Source organism: Petaurus breviceps, unplaced genomic scaffold (genome assembly GCF_028583685.1).
Source record: "Petaurus breviceps papuanus isolate PSGF00001 unplaced genomic scaffold, PetGlider_PUasm1.0 90919, whole genome shotgun sequence".
Classification (NCBI taxonomy): Eukaryota; Metazoa; Chordata; class Mammalia; order Diprotodontia; family Petauridae; genus Petaurus; species Petaurus breviceps.
This window is the reverse complement of record NW_027187378.1, coordinates 37624468-37638107: the sequence shown is the minus strand read 5'-3', so window position 1 is coordinate 37638107 and position 13640 is coordinate 37624468. Positions and strand designations below refer to the sequence as shown.

Sequence of the window (13640 nt, the reverse complement as noted above, 5' to 3'; positions counted from 1 at the left end):
TCTCTCTCTCTCTCTCTCTCTCTCTCTCTCTCTCTCTCTCTCTCTCTGTCTACTCACACAAACACACACACATTCAGGTAATTCTGGAAGGGATAAATGTTGAAATGTTTGGGGAATTTCGGAGGTTGAGATCACGAAGAGCAAACACAACCTTCCCATGGGCACCTTGCTGTCCTCCATCAGAGACAGAATCCTGGACTGGAGGTCCCATGGATGTGAAAACATGTTACTTTTTTTGTCTTTTTGTAGGGGAGATGGCAGGGCAATTGGGGTTAAGTGACTTGCCCAAAGTCACACAGCTTGTAAGTGTTAAGTGTCTGAGGTTGGATTTGAACTCAGGTCCTCTTGACTCCAGGGCAGGTGCTCTATTCACTGCGCCACCTAGCTGCCCTGACATGTTACTTTTTATGTCTTAATTTATACAGGCTCAGGCTAAAAGTAGTTAAAAGCTTTGGCAAAGAACTGTCCAGAAGGAGAATGGGATGCTTTGGAAGACAATGACACATCCATCACTGAGGTGTGTAATCAAACGTTGGGTGGGATCCAATCTGATAAGTATTCTCTCTCAGATTTGGGATTGGACTGGATGCTCTCTGAGGTATCTTCCATCTTTCTAAGAAGCTTACATCTCCTGTAGATGGACTTTAAGTGGAAACAGATCCTTTTCAAGGAATCACATTGCCACAGGAATAGGCAAGAGAGAAACAAGTGGAGAAAAGTTGAACTTGGCCCTTCAGAAAGGAAATGTTGCCATCCCTCTTATCTTGGCTAAGCCAGTTCTCTATTCCTTGCTCATGGACAATACACACAGGGTCAGACTGTAATATGACCATCCTGTGGCCACAGCCCAAAGTGCCTAAGGCCTCACTGAACAATGACGGCCAGGAGCACAGGTCCTAGTTTCTTCCCAGGAATTCCACAATCTGTAACAATCACAAGGCTGGGACCAGTGAAGGAGGTGGGAGTGGGGGAAAGAGGATGGGAAGGGGAGGTAGTTTATTTCACAAAGCCATTCCAGGGTTTGAATATTTCTGGTTTGGCCTTACATTTTTATACTTATAAAATTCAGCCCAAGACATGGGAAGAATATTTAGGATAGGACATTAACCCAAGTATGTGGTTCAAATGTCAATTTCACTTACTAAATAAATAGTCCTATGCTCTCCCACAAACAAAATGCTATAAGAACTCCTTCCAAACACTGAAATATCTGAGGATGTGATAAGTATTTTAGAGATCTTCAATAACAATAAAAACCATTTGTTTTCAGATTGCCAACTCCACTCCAGGGTAATAGCTCTTTCTCCCATGTCTATTTAATTTGACTTTGACTGGAATAGATTTCTAGATTATAGCCATTTTTTCCTTACATACAAATATACACAAAGTCAACCCCTAAGCAAGAGCTCATAGCTTTCTTTGTTCTTAAATAAATGGTGCATATTAATTTGGATATGAGCCCTTTCCTCGGTGGAAATGAAGTTCAACTTCCCCTCCCAACTCCATTATTCCCAACCATTTCATTTGTTTCCATCAATATTAATCACCTCCCATAGCCGTGGCACAGACCAATGCAAGATGCAGCTTCTATTCTCCAAAAACTTAATTAATTAATTCAACAATTAATTAAATAACCTGCAATTACTGAATTAGCTGCCAGGGGTATCTTCATCTCTGGAGTGAAAAATTTCCAGTGTCTGGCAAAGGGAAGGGCATCTTAATAATTCAGTTCCAGGCAGCTAGGTGGCACAGTGAATATAGCACTGGCCCTGGAGTCGGGAGGACCTGAGTTCAAATATGACCTCAGACACTTCATACGTACTAGCTGTGTGACCTTGGACAAGTCACTTAACCCCAATTGCCCTGCCTTCCCCTTCCAAAAAATAAAAATTAAAAAAAAAAGAATTGAGTTCTTCCAAGTCAGATGGGCAGGCCATTTCTAGGCTGAATATTGAACTATTTGGTAGCAAAGTTACTGAGTTACCTCGGGAAAAAAAACATTAAAGTAGACTCTGACACAATGTCGAGTGCCAGGTTCAGTGGACCACAGGTCAAACACTAGTGCTTCCTGGAAACACAAGTCCTTTTGACCTCTCTTGAGACTTAGCTTTTCCTCATCTGTAAAATGAGGTCAGCATTACTTCTCCCTCACAGAATATCAGTCAGTAAAAAAGCTATGTGCCAGGCAAGGTAACGTGCTAGTGGTGGCAAGGAAAGGCTTTGGGGACCCTAAAACATTACAGAAATGTACACCATTACCCAGCATGTTGGCAAATACTCCAGGCATCTAATGCTTAAGTGTCTGTTGGATTGTGCTGAAAGATTGTGTCCAAGTATAAATGAAGGTATGAGCAACTTAGAAAAAGGTTTCTGCTCTGAAACAAGAAAGTTTCTGAAACCAGCGAAAATCTTCATCTGTAGAAAGAAACAGATGGAAGTTGCCATGTGAAATCTTTCAGAAGCAAAACAATTTTTTAAAAAATTAGACAACTCAATAGAGGAGATAACTGTCAAACATTGTGGGAAAGATGCATTGCTTTGCCAAGTCTGATTATGCCCGAGGAGCTTGAGGGAATTTCGAGATACCAAGTAGAAAAGAGTCATGAATCTGCAGCCTGGGGCAAAGAGACCCTAATCTCATTGGAACCACAAGTAACATCATATCAACTGGAAGGAGCAAACAAGTCAATAAGAAAGATGACTGTCAGGCACTGAGCTCTGTCTCAGCTCTCCTACAAGGTAGAAAACCACAAATCCCAAAGCAAAGAGAGCAAAGGAGACTCCAGTCTGGGCAGCATTTCCTCACCTGAAAAAAAGCACTAAAAAAAACCCACACTAAATCCAGTCAGACCATCCCAGCCTGAGCCCAGCAAGCCGGCCAGCTGCCATGTTGAATTCAGAGCTTGTGCACCATCAAACTTTTGGCTTCTAACATCTGTTACTTGATCCAGGCCAATCCAGCCGCATTCCTAAGCAGCAACACACAGGTGTTCCTGCTGGTCTTTTTCCCTTTTGGGAGAAAAAAAATGTGCTTGGAACTGGGGGAGAAATGGGAGGGAGAAATTGTGGGAGGGAGATTGTGACCATACAGACCAGCAAGAGAGTTGAGAATTCATTATCAGAAGAGAAGTTAATGGGGGGCCGGGAATGCCCGAGTGCCCTGGAGGCTGTCGGGCCTGAGGAAGCTTTGGCAGAAACGAAGGCAGCATGCTAACCCTGATGGAATGTCCACCTTTGGACCTACGTTTTTGCAGAGAGCCTTCCAGGAAATTTACATCCTCTTTCCCCTCTGGGATTGTCAGGCACATTTATTGCTGAGTTTGAACTGATGAAAAAAAGAAATCCTACTACATTTTTTTTACTTGCTATTTGTGCATTTGGATTAGTTTTCCTTCCCTCCAATCAAATCCTATTGACAAAGGTGGCTGTGTAGTTAACCAAACCATGATGGTGCTGGTATGTGAGATCCCAATGATAGCTGTTTGACCAAATTTGGGGAACCTTTTGGAAGGGTATAACTTGGTCCCAATGGGAAGTCAAAATGAAGCTACTTACAAGTTCTGGAAATGTATGTAGATTACTTTCCCTCTCTGGGTCTGTGTTTTCCACTGCAAACTGAGAGGAGTAAGATCAGGTGATCTCTAGAGTTCTCTTCCAGCTTGAAGTTTTGAGACCGATTCAATGATCCTACAAAGTCATGCTGTTTCATGATGATATGAAAAAGAAACTATAATATTACAGTCAGTCAATAAGCGTTTATTAAGTGCCTACTATGTTCCCAGGAACTATTAAAAGCCAGGGACAGTACCATCTATAGTTGTCAGTCAACCACCATTTATTAAGCACCCTATTATGTGCTAGGCACAAAGAAAAGCTAAAACAAAACAAACAAAAAACAGTTCCTGCTTTCAAAAAGCTCTGGGAGGAGACAACACATAAACAACTATGTGCAAACAAGATAAAAATATAAATTGGAAGTAGTCTCAGGGGGAAGGCATAAGATCAGGGAAAGCTGGAAAAGGCTTCTTATAATAAGTGGGACTTACTGCATCTGAGGAAGCTAAACATCCATTCCAATTTCTGCTTTCCATGATTCCAAAAGCCAAAGAAGAAAACTTTCTTTTGCCCTAAGCCAAAGAACCAGACTGCCAATGACACAGATTTACCAAAATTTGACTATTTCTCCAATTAGGACCTGCCTCTCCTTCTAGTAGGGCATCTAGGTGGTATAGTGGTTAGAGAACCAGGCATGGAGTTAGGAAGATCTGGGTCTGGCCTCAGATACTTACTAGCTGTGTGATCTTGGGTGAGTCACTTAACCCTGTTTGCCTCAACTTCCTCAACTATAAAATGAACTAGAAAAGGAAATACCAAGACACTCCAGTATCTTTGCCAAGAAAACCACAAATGGGGTCACAAAGAATGAAACATGACTGAGAGGAGTGAATGACAACAACATCCAATCTCCTTCTGGCAAAAAAGAGCAAAGGTATAGTAGTTTTCTGCCTGAGTCATCAATATTAGTGTGGTATAGATATTCAATCTTAAGGCACACTAAGGCTCCTCCTCATGACCCTCAATCCCATTATATAGTTTCAATCAGGTAAAGAGTTTATTAGGATATATGACAGTTTTCAAACCCTTCCCAAAGACTCAGCTCTATTCTAGTATTTCCCTGGGATATATTCAGCTTGTCTACTTGCCACAAGTTCCCAGGGATCCCAAAATCTGTAATGGGAGATGGCCTCCGGGGAGATAAGTAAAGCCAAAACTCCATGTAGATGGGTTCTGAACAAAATATAGACGCAGATTCAGCAAAGCTTTGCAGAGTAAACAGCAATGAAAGAATTCTAATTCTCCACCATCACTGATATCCACCATGTGCCTGAGTCCCTTTGGCTCCAATCCCCCAGGTTAGGAAACTAAAGAGGGGCTAGTGATATTAATAGGTTATTAAAGTGGTTAATGATATCAAAAGATTATTAAACAGGTTAATGATATTAATGAAATTCAGAGGGATTTAGGAGGGCCAGCCAATAAGCAAGAGGTGAGAATTATAAAAATTCAGCTGATTTTACATAAGTTTGGTATGAAAATTAAGTTGGTTTTCAATAAGATAAGAAAGTTTCACACATAATAGATAATAAATTTGTTGGAAGAAAGAGATGGGGAGAGAAGGACAGAGGAGCAGGAAAAGGGAGGAAGAAAAAGTAAACAGTGACTTAAAAGGAAGAGAAAGGAAGGAGAGAATGGAGGAAAGAAGGAAACAAGAAAAGGAAGGAAGGAAGGAAGGAAGGAAGGAAGGAAGGAAGGAAGGAAGGAAGGAAGGAAGGAAGGAAGGAAGGAAGGAAGGAAGGAAGGAAGGAAGGAAGGAAGGAAGGAAAAGAATTTCTAGTGATAGTATTTCCCCCTTGGAAATTGGCAAAATGTTAATAATGCATATTAAACTTAAAAGCGTGTCCTTCATATATTTTTCAGAGATCTGATTGTTAAAGATTTGTCAGAAATACCTTCTCCAATATCCCTGAAAGTCATTTAGCTTCTCTTTGAGAACCTCTGATGACAGAAAATTTATTACTGTCTCTAAAGCAGCAGACCATTCATTTCAGTATAGCTCTTATTGGAAACTATGAAATTTTTCTTCTAATTGAGTCAAAACATGCCTTCCTGTAACTTTTAACTATTGTCCTCAGAGACATAGTAAATTTATTTAAATCTTCTTTTACGTGTTAACCTGGATATGTGAAGACAGCAATCATGCCCCTCCCTAAGCTTTTTCTACACTGGACTAAGTATCATCAATTCTGTCAATAAATTTTCATGTAATTTCAAGTCCCCTCTCCATCCTGACTGTATTCCTCTCAACCTGCTCTGGTTTTATTTCAATCCTTTTAAAGTGAAATGCTCAGAACAAAATACAAAATACAAAACTTCTGATATAGTCTGAACCTTTGTTCTGCACACTAAGCCTATTAGTTGCAAGATCACATTGATATAATGATGTGCTATATCACAAACTGTCAACTTATTTTGAGCTTGCAGTTCCCTAAAACTCCCAGGTGTTTTTTCCATGTCAATTCTTATCCAGCCATGTTCTCCCATCCTATATTTGTGCAATTGACTTCTTAAACCCAAGTATAGAACCTTACATTTGTCCCTAATAAATTTCATCTTTTTAGATTTGAATCATAACTTTAGCCTCTAGATATATTTTTGAATTAGCTATCCTCCAAGTTTCATGTCATTTGCAAACTTTTTAAGTGTGCCATCCAGCTTAATTAGGTAACATCAGTTCATTAAAGGACACCGTGGTTCTGATCAGTGAAACAACTCTGTCTAACTGTACTGCTTCACATCTATATTCTGTTTCCACAACAGTTCTGCGATTTGTATTATAAATTCATTTGTGGCCAAGTGGTTTTGTATCCTACCATGATGTTACTTCTTTTTCTCCCTCCTTAGTCCTCATGAAAATGCCCTCTACCATACTTCCTGCTTCAGGTTTATAGATCTCCACAGAGCTGTGTGTCATAATCATCTTCTTCATAGAATTTATATAGTGCTCATTTGATCCTCACAACAACCATGGGAATTAGGTGCTATTATTATCCCCATTTTACAGATGGGATGGGGAGACTGAGCCAGATAGAGGTTAAGTGGCACCAGTAAGAGTCTGGAGGTGGGATTTGCACTCTGGTCTTCCTGACTCCAGATCCAGCACTATCCACTGTGCTAACTAGTTGCTTCATGTTCTTCTTGTTATATATTGCTCCCCTAATGTTCCTTCTAAATAATCTATTCCTATTGAGTATGGTAGTCCCTTCCATTGTCATATTCAAGTCACAAATAATATCCTACTAGGTCTAGCTAATCACTTTGTTTATTATACACACTCTATTGGTTTTTAGATATCTAAGGCCATGATTATCATTTCTTCTCCTCTTCCGTGGTATCTCCTGTGAATCACTAGACACTTCTATAGTTACTCTTCTTTCCCCTGAAAAAACCTACTATTTTCTACATTTTGTCATTTAGCAATTGTAGCTGAGAAATTTTTTCCTTTCTTCTCAATTCTCAGTTTTAAAATCCATTTAGCTAGGGGAAGCTAAGTGGTGCAGTGAATAGAGCACTGGCCCTGAAGTCAGAAGGAACTGAGTTCAAATCCAGCCTCAGTCACTTAACACAAAACTAGCCGTGTGACCTTGGGCAAGTCACTTTACCCCAATTGCCCTACCTTCCCCCTCCAAAAAAGAAAAAAATAAGTAAAAATAAAATCCATTTAGCTGAACAGCAATTCTCCAGGTAGAAATATTTTTCTTGGCCCTCATTAGATACACTCCATCCCTGGCAAAAGGTCTGTGATTCCTATATCTTAATCCAAGGCTCAAAAAACCAAATTACTGTCTCTTCTACCATCCTCCTAGCCAGATGATTGCTTCTCATCCCCTCCTTTCTATTGTATAATCACTACCTTCAAAGGAAAGTAGTAATGTAATCACCCATTCTCCCAACTTTTTCAATTTTCCATTCAAGGCTTCATAACTGCCAAAGATTCTTTCCAGGTTATTCCTATAAGAATCATTATTTCCACATGAATCACTAAAAATGGATAATACTCATTAGGTTGAAAAGATTTTCTTCTTTCCTTCTTTTATTGTGTCACATACATATTTCCCCTCACCTCCTGACACATATTTGAATTCCCTTTGGCCTCCTCTGAGTGGTTTTTTCTTTGTTTCCCACCTGAATAATTTCTTCCATCCTATCATGGAAGACTTTAGCCCCCTTTGATAAGCCAAAGAGGAGAGATGCTTTCCCCAAATACTTTCACTTTTTCCTCTATCAAAGAACCAATTTGAACTTAATAAACACCTAAATGTTCTATAGTTGCCTACAGAATAAATACAAAGATAGCACTGGAATAGGTCCTTCACTTTCCTGCCTATGACAGCTGAGATAAGCAGTACTATGTGGCTTCTAATGACTGTTCTCCCTGCTGCTTGCTGCACAGAGCTCCTAATTGTTCCTTCAGAGCTGGACTTTTCTACTTTTTGTGCCTTAGATGGCCATCTTACCCAGGTGAGAATGATCTGTAATCATCATACTCTTGCCAAAAAACTGCCAAGGTCATCAATGCAAAAAGGAGTTGCAATCAATTATCATCTGCTAGGATGGTCTTTTGAAGATTTCAAATTTCCAGCCATTTCCCAGTTTCTCTCTTCTTTTTTCTCTTCACATAGGCTGTGCTGTGATATTCTTCATCCTGACGCCTATGCTGTATCAGGCATCCAATTGGGAATTCTTCAGCAGAAAGGTTTTATGGAACATTCTTGTTTCTTATGAGAAAAACAATTCATCTTTGGAAAGAAGCCTTACATGAATTTGTGTTATTGAGAGTTTATTCTGTATAAGGTCCAAGGGGACTCATCATTTCCTTTTTATATGAGAGATTCTGTGGTTGCCTTATCAGAGACCCTGCCCACCTTCCCACTCTTATTTTCCAAACTATATTGCAGAAAAACTAACCTACTAGCTACTCCTCAAACCCAACCTTCCATCTCACACCTCTTGGCACTTACCGTGTAAACCATGCCTATTCCCCTATCTGGGATATAGTACCACCTCTTCTCTGTCTCTCAAAGTCTTTTGTCTTCCATCAAGGACTAGCTTACAGTGACACCTTCATCATGAGATCTTCATAATGATGTCCTCCCTGATCCTCTCCCCACCCCCAAGTTTTTAGCCCTCTCTCCTTCAACAATTCCCCTTCTACTTTATTTATTTGTGTACATGCCTTGTTCCCAGTCAAATGCAAGCTTCTTGAGGACAGGGACCGCTTCATTTTTGTTGTTGTATCCCTTTGCGCTTAATACACAGTGCTTTATAAGTATTGGGCACTAAATGAATGTGTTGAATTTAACTGCCCTGAAAATATAAAAAAGGATTACAGATTTAGGGCTGGATAGGACCTCCAGGATCAAATCTAAAATCTTCTGTTTGACTTTTAAAGCGCTTCACAACATGGCTTCTTCCTACCTTTCTAGTCCTCTTACACTTTACTCTTCTCTTATTCACTTCATGATCCAACCTCCTTGGTGTTCATTATTCTTTTTTTTTTCTTTTTGGAGGTGGGGAATTGCAGGGCAATTGGGGTTGTGACTTGCCCAAGGTTACATGGCTAGTCAGTGTTAAGTTTCTGAGGCTGGATTTGAACTCAGGTTTTCCTGAGTCCAGGGCCAGTGCTCTATTCACTGCACCACCTAGCCACCCTGGTGTTCATTATTCTAGATGCCGGATCTCCCGACTGTATGCCTTTTCACTGGTTGGCCCCCATGCCTGGAATGTTGTCCCTCCAGAGTCCACTCTCTGGATTCCCTGGCTTCCTTCAAATATTAGCTCAAGAGGCCTTTGCCATTTTCCTCAAATCTAGAGTCTTCCCTCTTTTAATTATCTTCGACTTACCTTGCACATAACTAGTATGAATAGAATTGCTTGCATATTGTCTTCCCCACTGGACTCTGAATTCTTTGAGGGCAGAGACTGTTTCTTTCCTTTCATGGTATCTCCCACATTAAGCCCAGTGACTTAATTTGTTGACTGGTACATAGTGGTACATAGTGGTGACCACTTAATAAATAAATAAATGCTTATAGTGGGGAACCACTTAAATACATAAATAAATGCTTATTGACTTGTTGACCTTATTAGTTGACTACAGATGAGGAAACTGAAGCCCAAAGAGGTTAAGTAAACCATCTAAGCTCACACAACTTCAGCTTAAAGGATCTTGGGTAAGAGGAAACTCTAGTCTTCCTGACTCCAAATCCAGCACGATCTACTATACTACACTGTCCCCAGTAGCCTCCACCCTGAGCTTGTCTGTTACAGCGCAAGTCACAGTAAAAGGTACTAGGACTTTGCATACTTAGATCACATGCAAAAAGGATTGCCAAGTCATCTTGCATGATTTGATGGGATTTGAAGTAGCTGTAGGAAAGAAGGCCAAATCTCCAAGAAAAGAGAAATAAATAATGGACTTTGTCCAAGGAAACCTCTGGGAAAGGCTCATTTCTAGCAAAAACAAGAGTGCAGAAAGAAAAACACAATAGAATGGATAAAGTTCAAGTAAATCTGGTCATTTTCAAGGAGTCACAATCCCTCCTTTTAAAAAGGTCAACTGAGTAAGGGTGGCTACATGGCTCAGTGAATAAAGTACTGGCCCTGGGGTCAGGAGGACCCAAGTTCAAGTCTGGCCTCAGACACTTGACATGCTTACTAGCAATGTGACTTTGGGCAAATCACTTAACCCCGATTACCCTCCAAAAAGCAAAAAAACACGGGGGGGGGGGGATTGAGCTTTTTCACCCCCTTTAATTTTGCTCAATTTCACTGCTTTGGTGACTGCTGATACCTGGTTCTAATGCTAGTTCCCTTCCTCAGCTTGTATTGGAGGAAATAGATGGTGGGGAGATCTGAATGGGCATGAATGAGGAAGATATGTATTAGCTAACTTTGTTCCCAGTTAAAAGTCCCGAATGGCCGAGCCACACACCTCTACTTTTTGTGAGTGGGGAAAGCTGAAGCTGGCAGATCTCTTGAGCTCAGAAGTTTTGAGCTGAATTAAGGCTAAAATCAGGTGTCTACACTAAGTCACTATGGAGAGCTTCCCAGGCATCAGTACAGTATTGATATGGTGAACCTGCAGGAAGGCGACATGGTGCACCAGATTACCTAAGCAGGGTCAAACTGCCCCAAGTCTGAAAGGGTCAAAGCTTCTGGGGCAATCAGTAGTGACATCAGGCCCAGGAGTAGTCCCTTTCACTTATAGCCAGGACAAGACAGGAAGACCCAGTAGAAAAAAAACAAACATGAAATTGAAACTCAGAGACCTAAAGCATCATGGATCATAGAGAACTTAGTCCTCTATTTTTTCTCTTACAAAGCATATAATTGGGGGCGGGGGGCAGGGAAGCAGGGAGGGGTTTTCAGAGAATTACTCTTCCACAGGATATGAACAGTGAATTCCCAGGATGACAATATCAGAAATGTCAAAACCACAGTTTGGTAGTTCTTTCAAACAGAGAGGAGCAGATCTTGGAAGTTAAAAAGTATATTACCCTGGAGGCTGCTAGGTGGTGCAGTGGCTAGAGCACCAGCCCCAAAGTCAGGAGGACCTGAGTTCAAATCCTACCTTAGCCACTTGACACTTACTGTCTGTGTGACCCTGGCCAAGTCACTTAACCCCAACTGTCTCAAAAATATATGAATGAATGAATAAATGAATGAATGAAAGGCATATTGCCCTGACTATAAGCCCCAGTATTCAACCTTTCCCAGAGGAGTGATGCTACTTAGGTGGGAAAATCAGCTTGGCCGCACGACACAGTAATGTGAATACTAAGACTAAGAGTGAGGAAACCTGAATCCTGACTCTGAAGAAACTCACTGGAAAGGCTCTGGCCAGTCACTTCCACTCTCTGGGCCTCAGTTTCCTCCACTGTAAATGTGAGGATTAAACTGGATCTTCAAGGTCCCTTGGAGCTCTAAGAGTCATATCTTTACAACCTTTCATCTTTCCCAGATCCCTACAACCACCACGGAAAGGGAGAAAAGAGTCTCTTCTATTCTCGGTGAGCAAAGGGAAACAAGGAGCCATGTACCCAATCATCAAATGCCTCCTTGCCCCTCAACTTAGCAGTCTGAGCAGGAGACATAAGGTGGTGGAGGAGAATGCTTCACTCTCCCATCCCCACCTGAAAAGGACTCATTCCACACATGGGAAGAAGGTCTACATTAGCCCAAACACCCAGACAGCCGGACTGACCCAGGACATATAACTTGGATGGAGGGAGAAAGTCCTGGGAAAGTGTGGAAGATATACAGAATCATGTCACTGGAAGGGACAGCCCCTCTCCTACTCTGGATAAACCTACAAGGAAGCCATTCCACAAAGGAAGCTGAATAACTCAGAAATTCAGCAGGATCCTCTCTATCCATTCCTTCTTGAGACCAAGTTCTTTTTGTGCTAGAGCTGGAGGGAGAGGGAGGAAAATGTTAGCCCACTCTGATGCGGGGCTTCCATGAGCTGGGGCTACCCTGTTTCAGAGAGGGATGGGCACCCTTCATTCACCTACATACTCTCCCCATCCCTGGGGAGGTGGCCTCCTGCCAATCATGCTCACACTTTGATGGAGTAACACTGACACCTAGGGGCAGATCTTGGGGCAGCAAATTGACTATCCACAGAAACCCCAGAAGGGACAAACTCCGTTTCTGAAAAGAGAAGTACATGTTCCATGTTCCTACAAGAATCTTCTGATGAAAGACTTCTCAAGGTTGCCTCTTTCCTCACAGGCATTAGGGACCCCAGGAGGGAAGTAAGGAAACTGTTATCATGTATGCACATTCTGCACCAGGAGAAGCTGGCCCCCCAGTTGGGAACATGTAAGAGATTTCCAAACCCGTGGAGTCCATAAAGAGGTGCTTACCAAATTCACTGGCACAGAGATGCTCTATGATGGCTTCTGATTTCATCTCATTATCACAGGGTGGACACACAGCTGTACCTAGGCGAAGGAAAAGAACAAGAGAAAAAATAATGAGCAACCTGGAAATAGAGAAGAGGGGATGGAGAAAGAAGGCATCCCCTGGTTGGATCCAATTACTGAGGCCATGCTACTGAGGCTGGAGAGGTGGAAAGCACCTTGAAATCAGTGTCAAAGGACCTGGGTTCAAATCCTGATTCTGTGTTACTCTTGCCCTCAGTTTCCTCATCTGAAAAATGAGTTTTGACAAGGTAACCTTCCATCTCTAAAACTACAATCATGTGAAGGGAAAAATTATCTCTGTGTATTCCTGATCTCTACTGGTCTAGGTGAGGAGGAAATATTGCAACCTCTCTTAGTAAAAGAATTTGTTCTGTAAAACTTGGACTCAGTCAAAAGGCTGCACCCAAGGATCTTGAAGGCCACATGTGGCCTCGAGGCAGCAGGTCCCCTACCCCTGCTACATTCAAGATATGCACTGCTTTTGGCTCTGATTAAACCAACACTGCCTAAAGAGAAGGGATGAAATATGGGGAATGGTTGAAACCACTCACTTCCCGGTGAATTTTAGATTATTTCTGGCATTGTTTTCTCACCTAAAGATTGGTTTTATTCTACTTTTATGGATCTTTCTTTTTTCTTCCTTGCATATTGTTTTTTGTGGGTTTTTTGTTTGTTTTGCTTTTTGAAGGTCAGTTGGTGTTAAGTGACTTGCACAAAGCCACATGCTAGTAAGTGTGTCAAAAGCCTCTAAGTCTGTATTTGAACTCAGGCCTCCTGACTCCAGGGTTGGTGCTCTATTCACTGTGCCACCTAGCCCCCCCTTTCTTGCATATTCTTTATTACTATAATCAGTAAAAAGCAGAACCTCTTTTTCCTCCCTTTACCCTGCTCTTTCTCCAACATGACCTTACCAAAATATTTGGCCAAGAACTCACTCTGTAAGACACAATGAACAGTGATGGTGGCAGAAAAAAAGAATGCATTCTAAGTTTATTCACGAACTCCATCCCCAGGACACTGCCACCCTCACCCAGCATCACTCTGCAAGGATAGAATTTGTTGGAAGTGAGGAAGGGGAGTTAGAGTGGGGAG

The 13640-nt window shown here is 41.5% G+C and overlaps 1 protein-coding gene across 2 annotated transcripts in view; it reads right to left on the bottom strand.

Moving 5' to 3' along the window:
• Positions 1-13640, bottom strand: part of SFRP1 (secreted frizzled related protein 1) — an 82817-nt gene that overhangs the window by 59078 nt on the left and 10099 nt on the right. For both annotated transcript variants that reach the window (XM_069075844.1, XM_069075845.1), the window contains exon 2: positions 12489-12566. In XM_069075844.1, coding sequence (XP_068931945.1) covers positions 12489-12566 — 78 coding nt within the window. The remainder of the gene's footprint in view (positions 1-12488; positions 12567-13640) is intronic.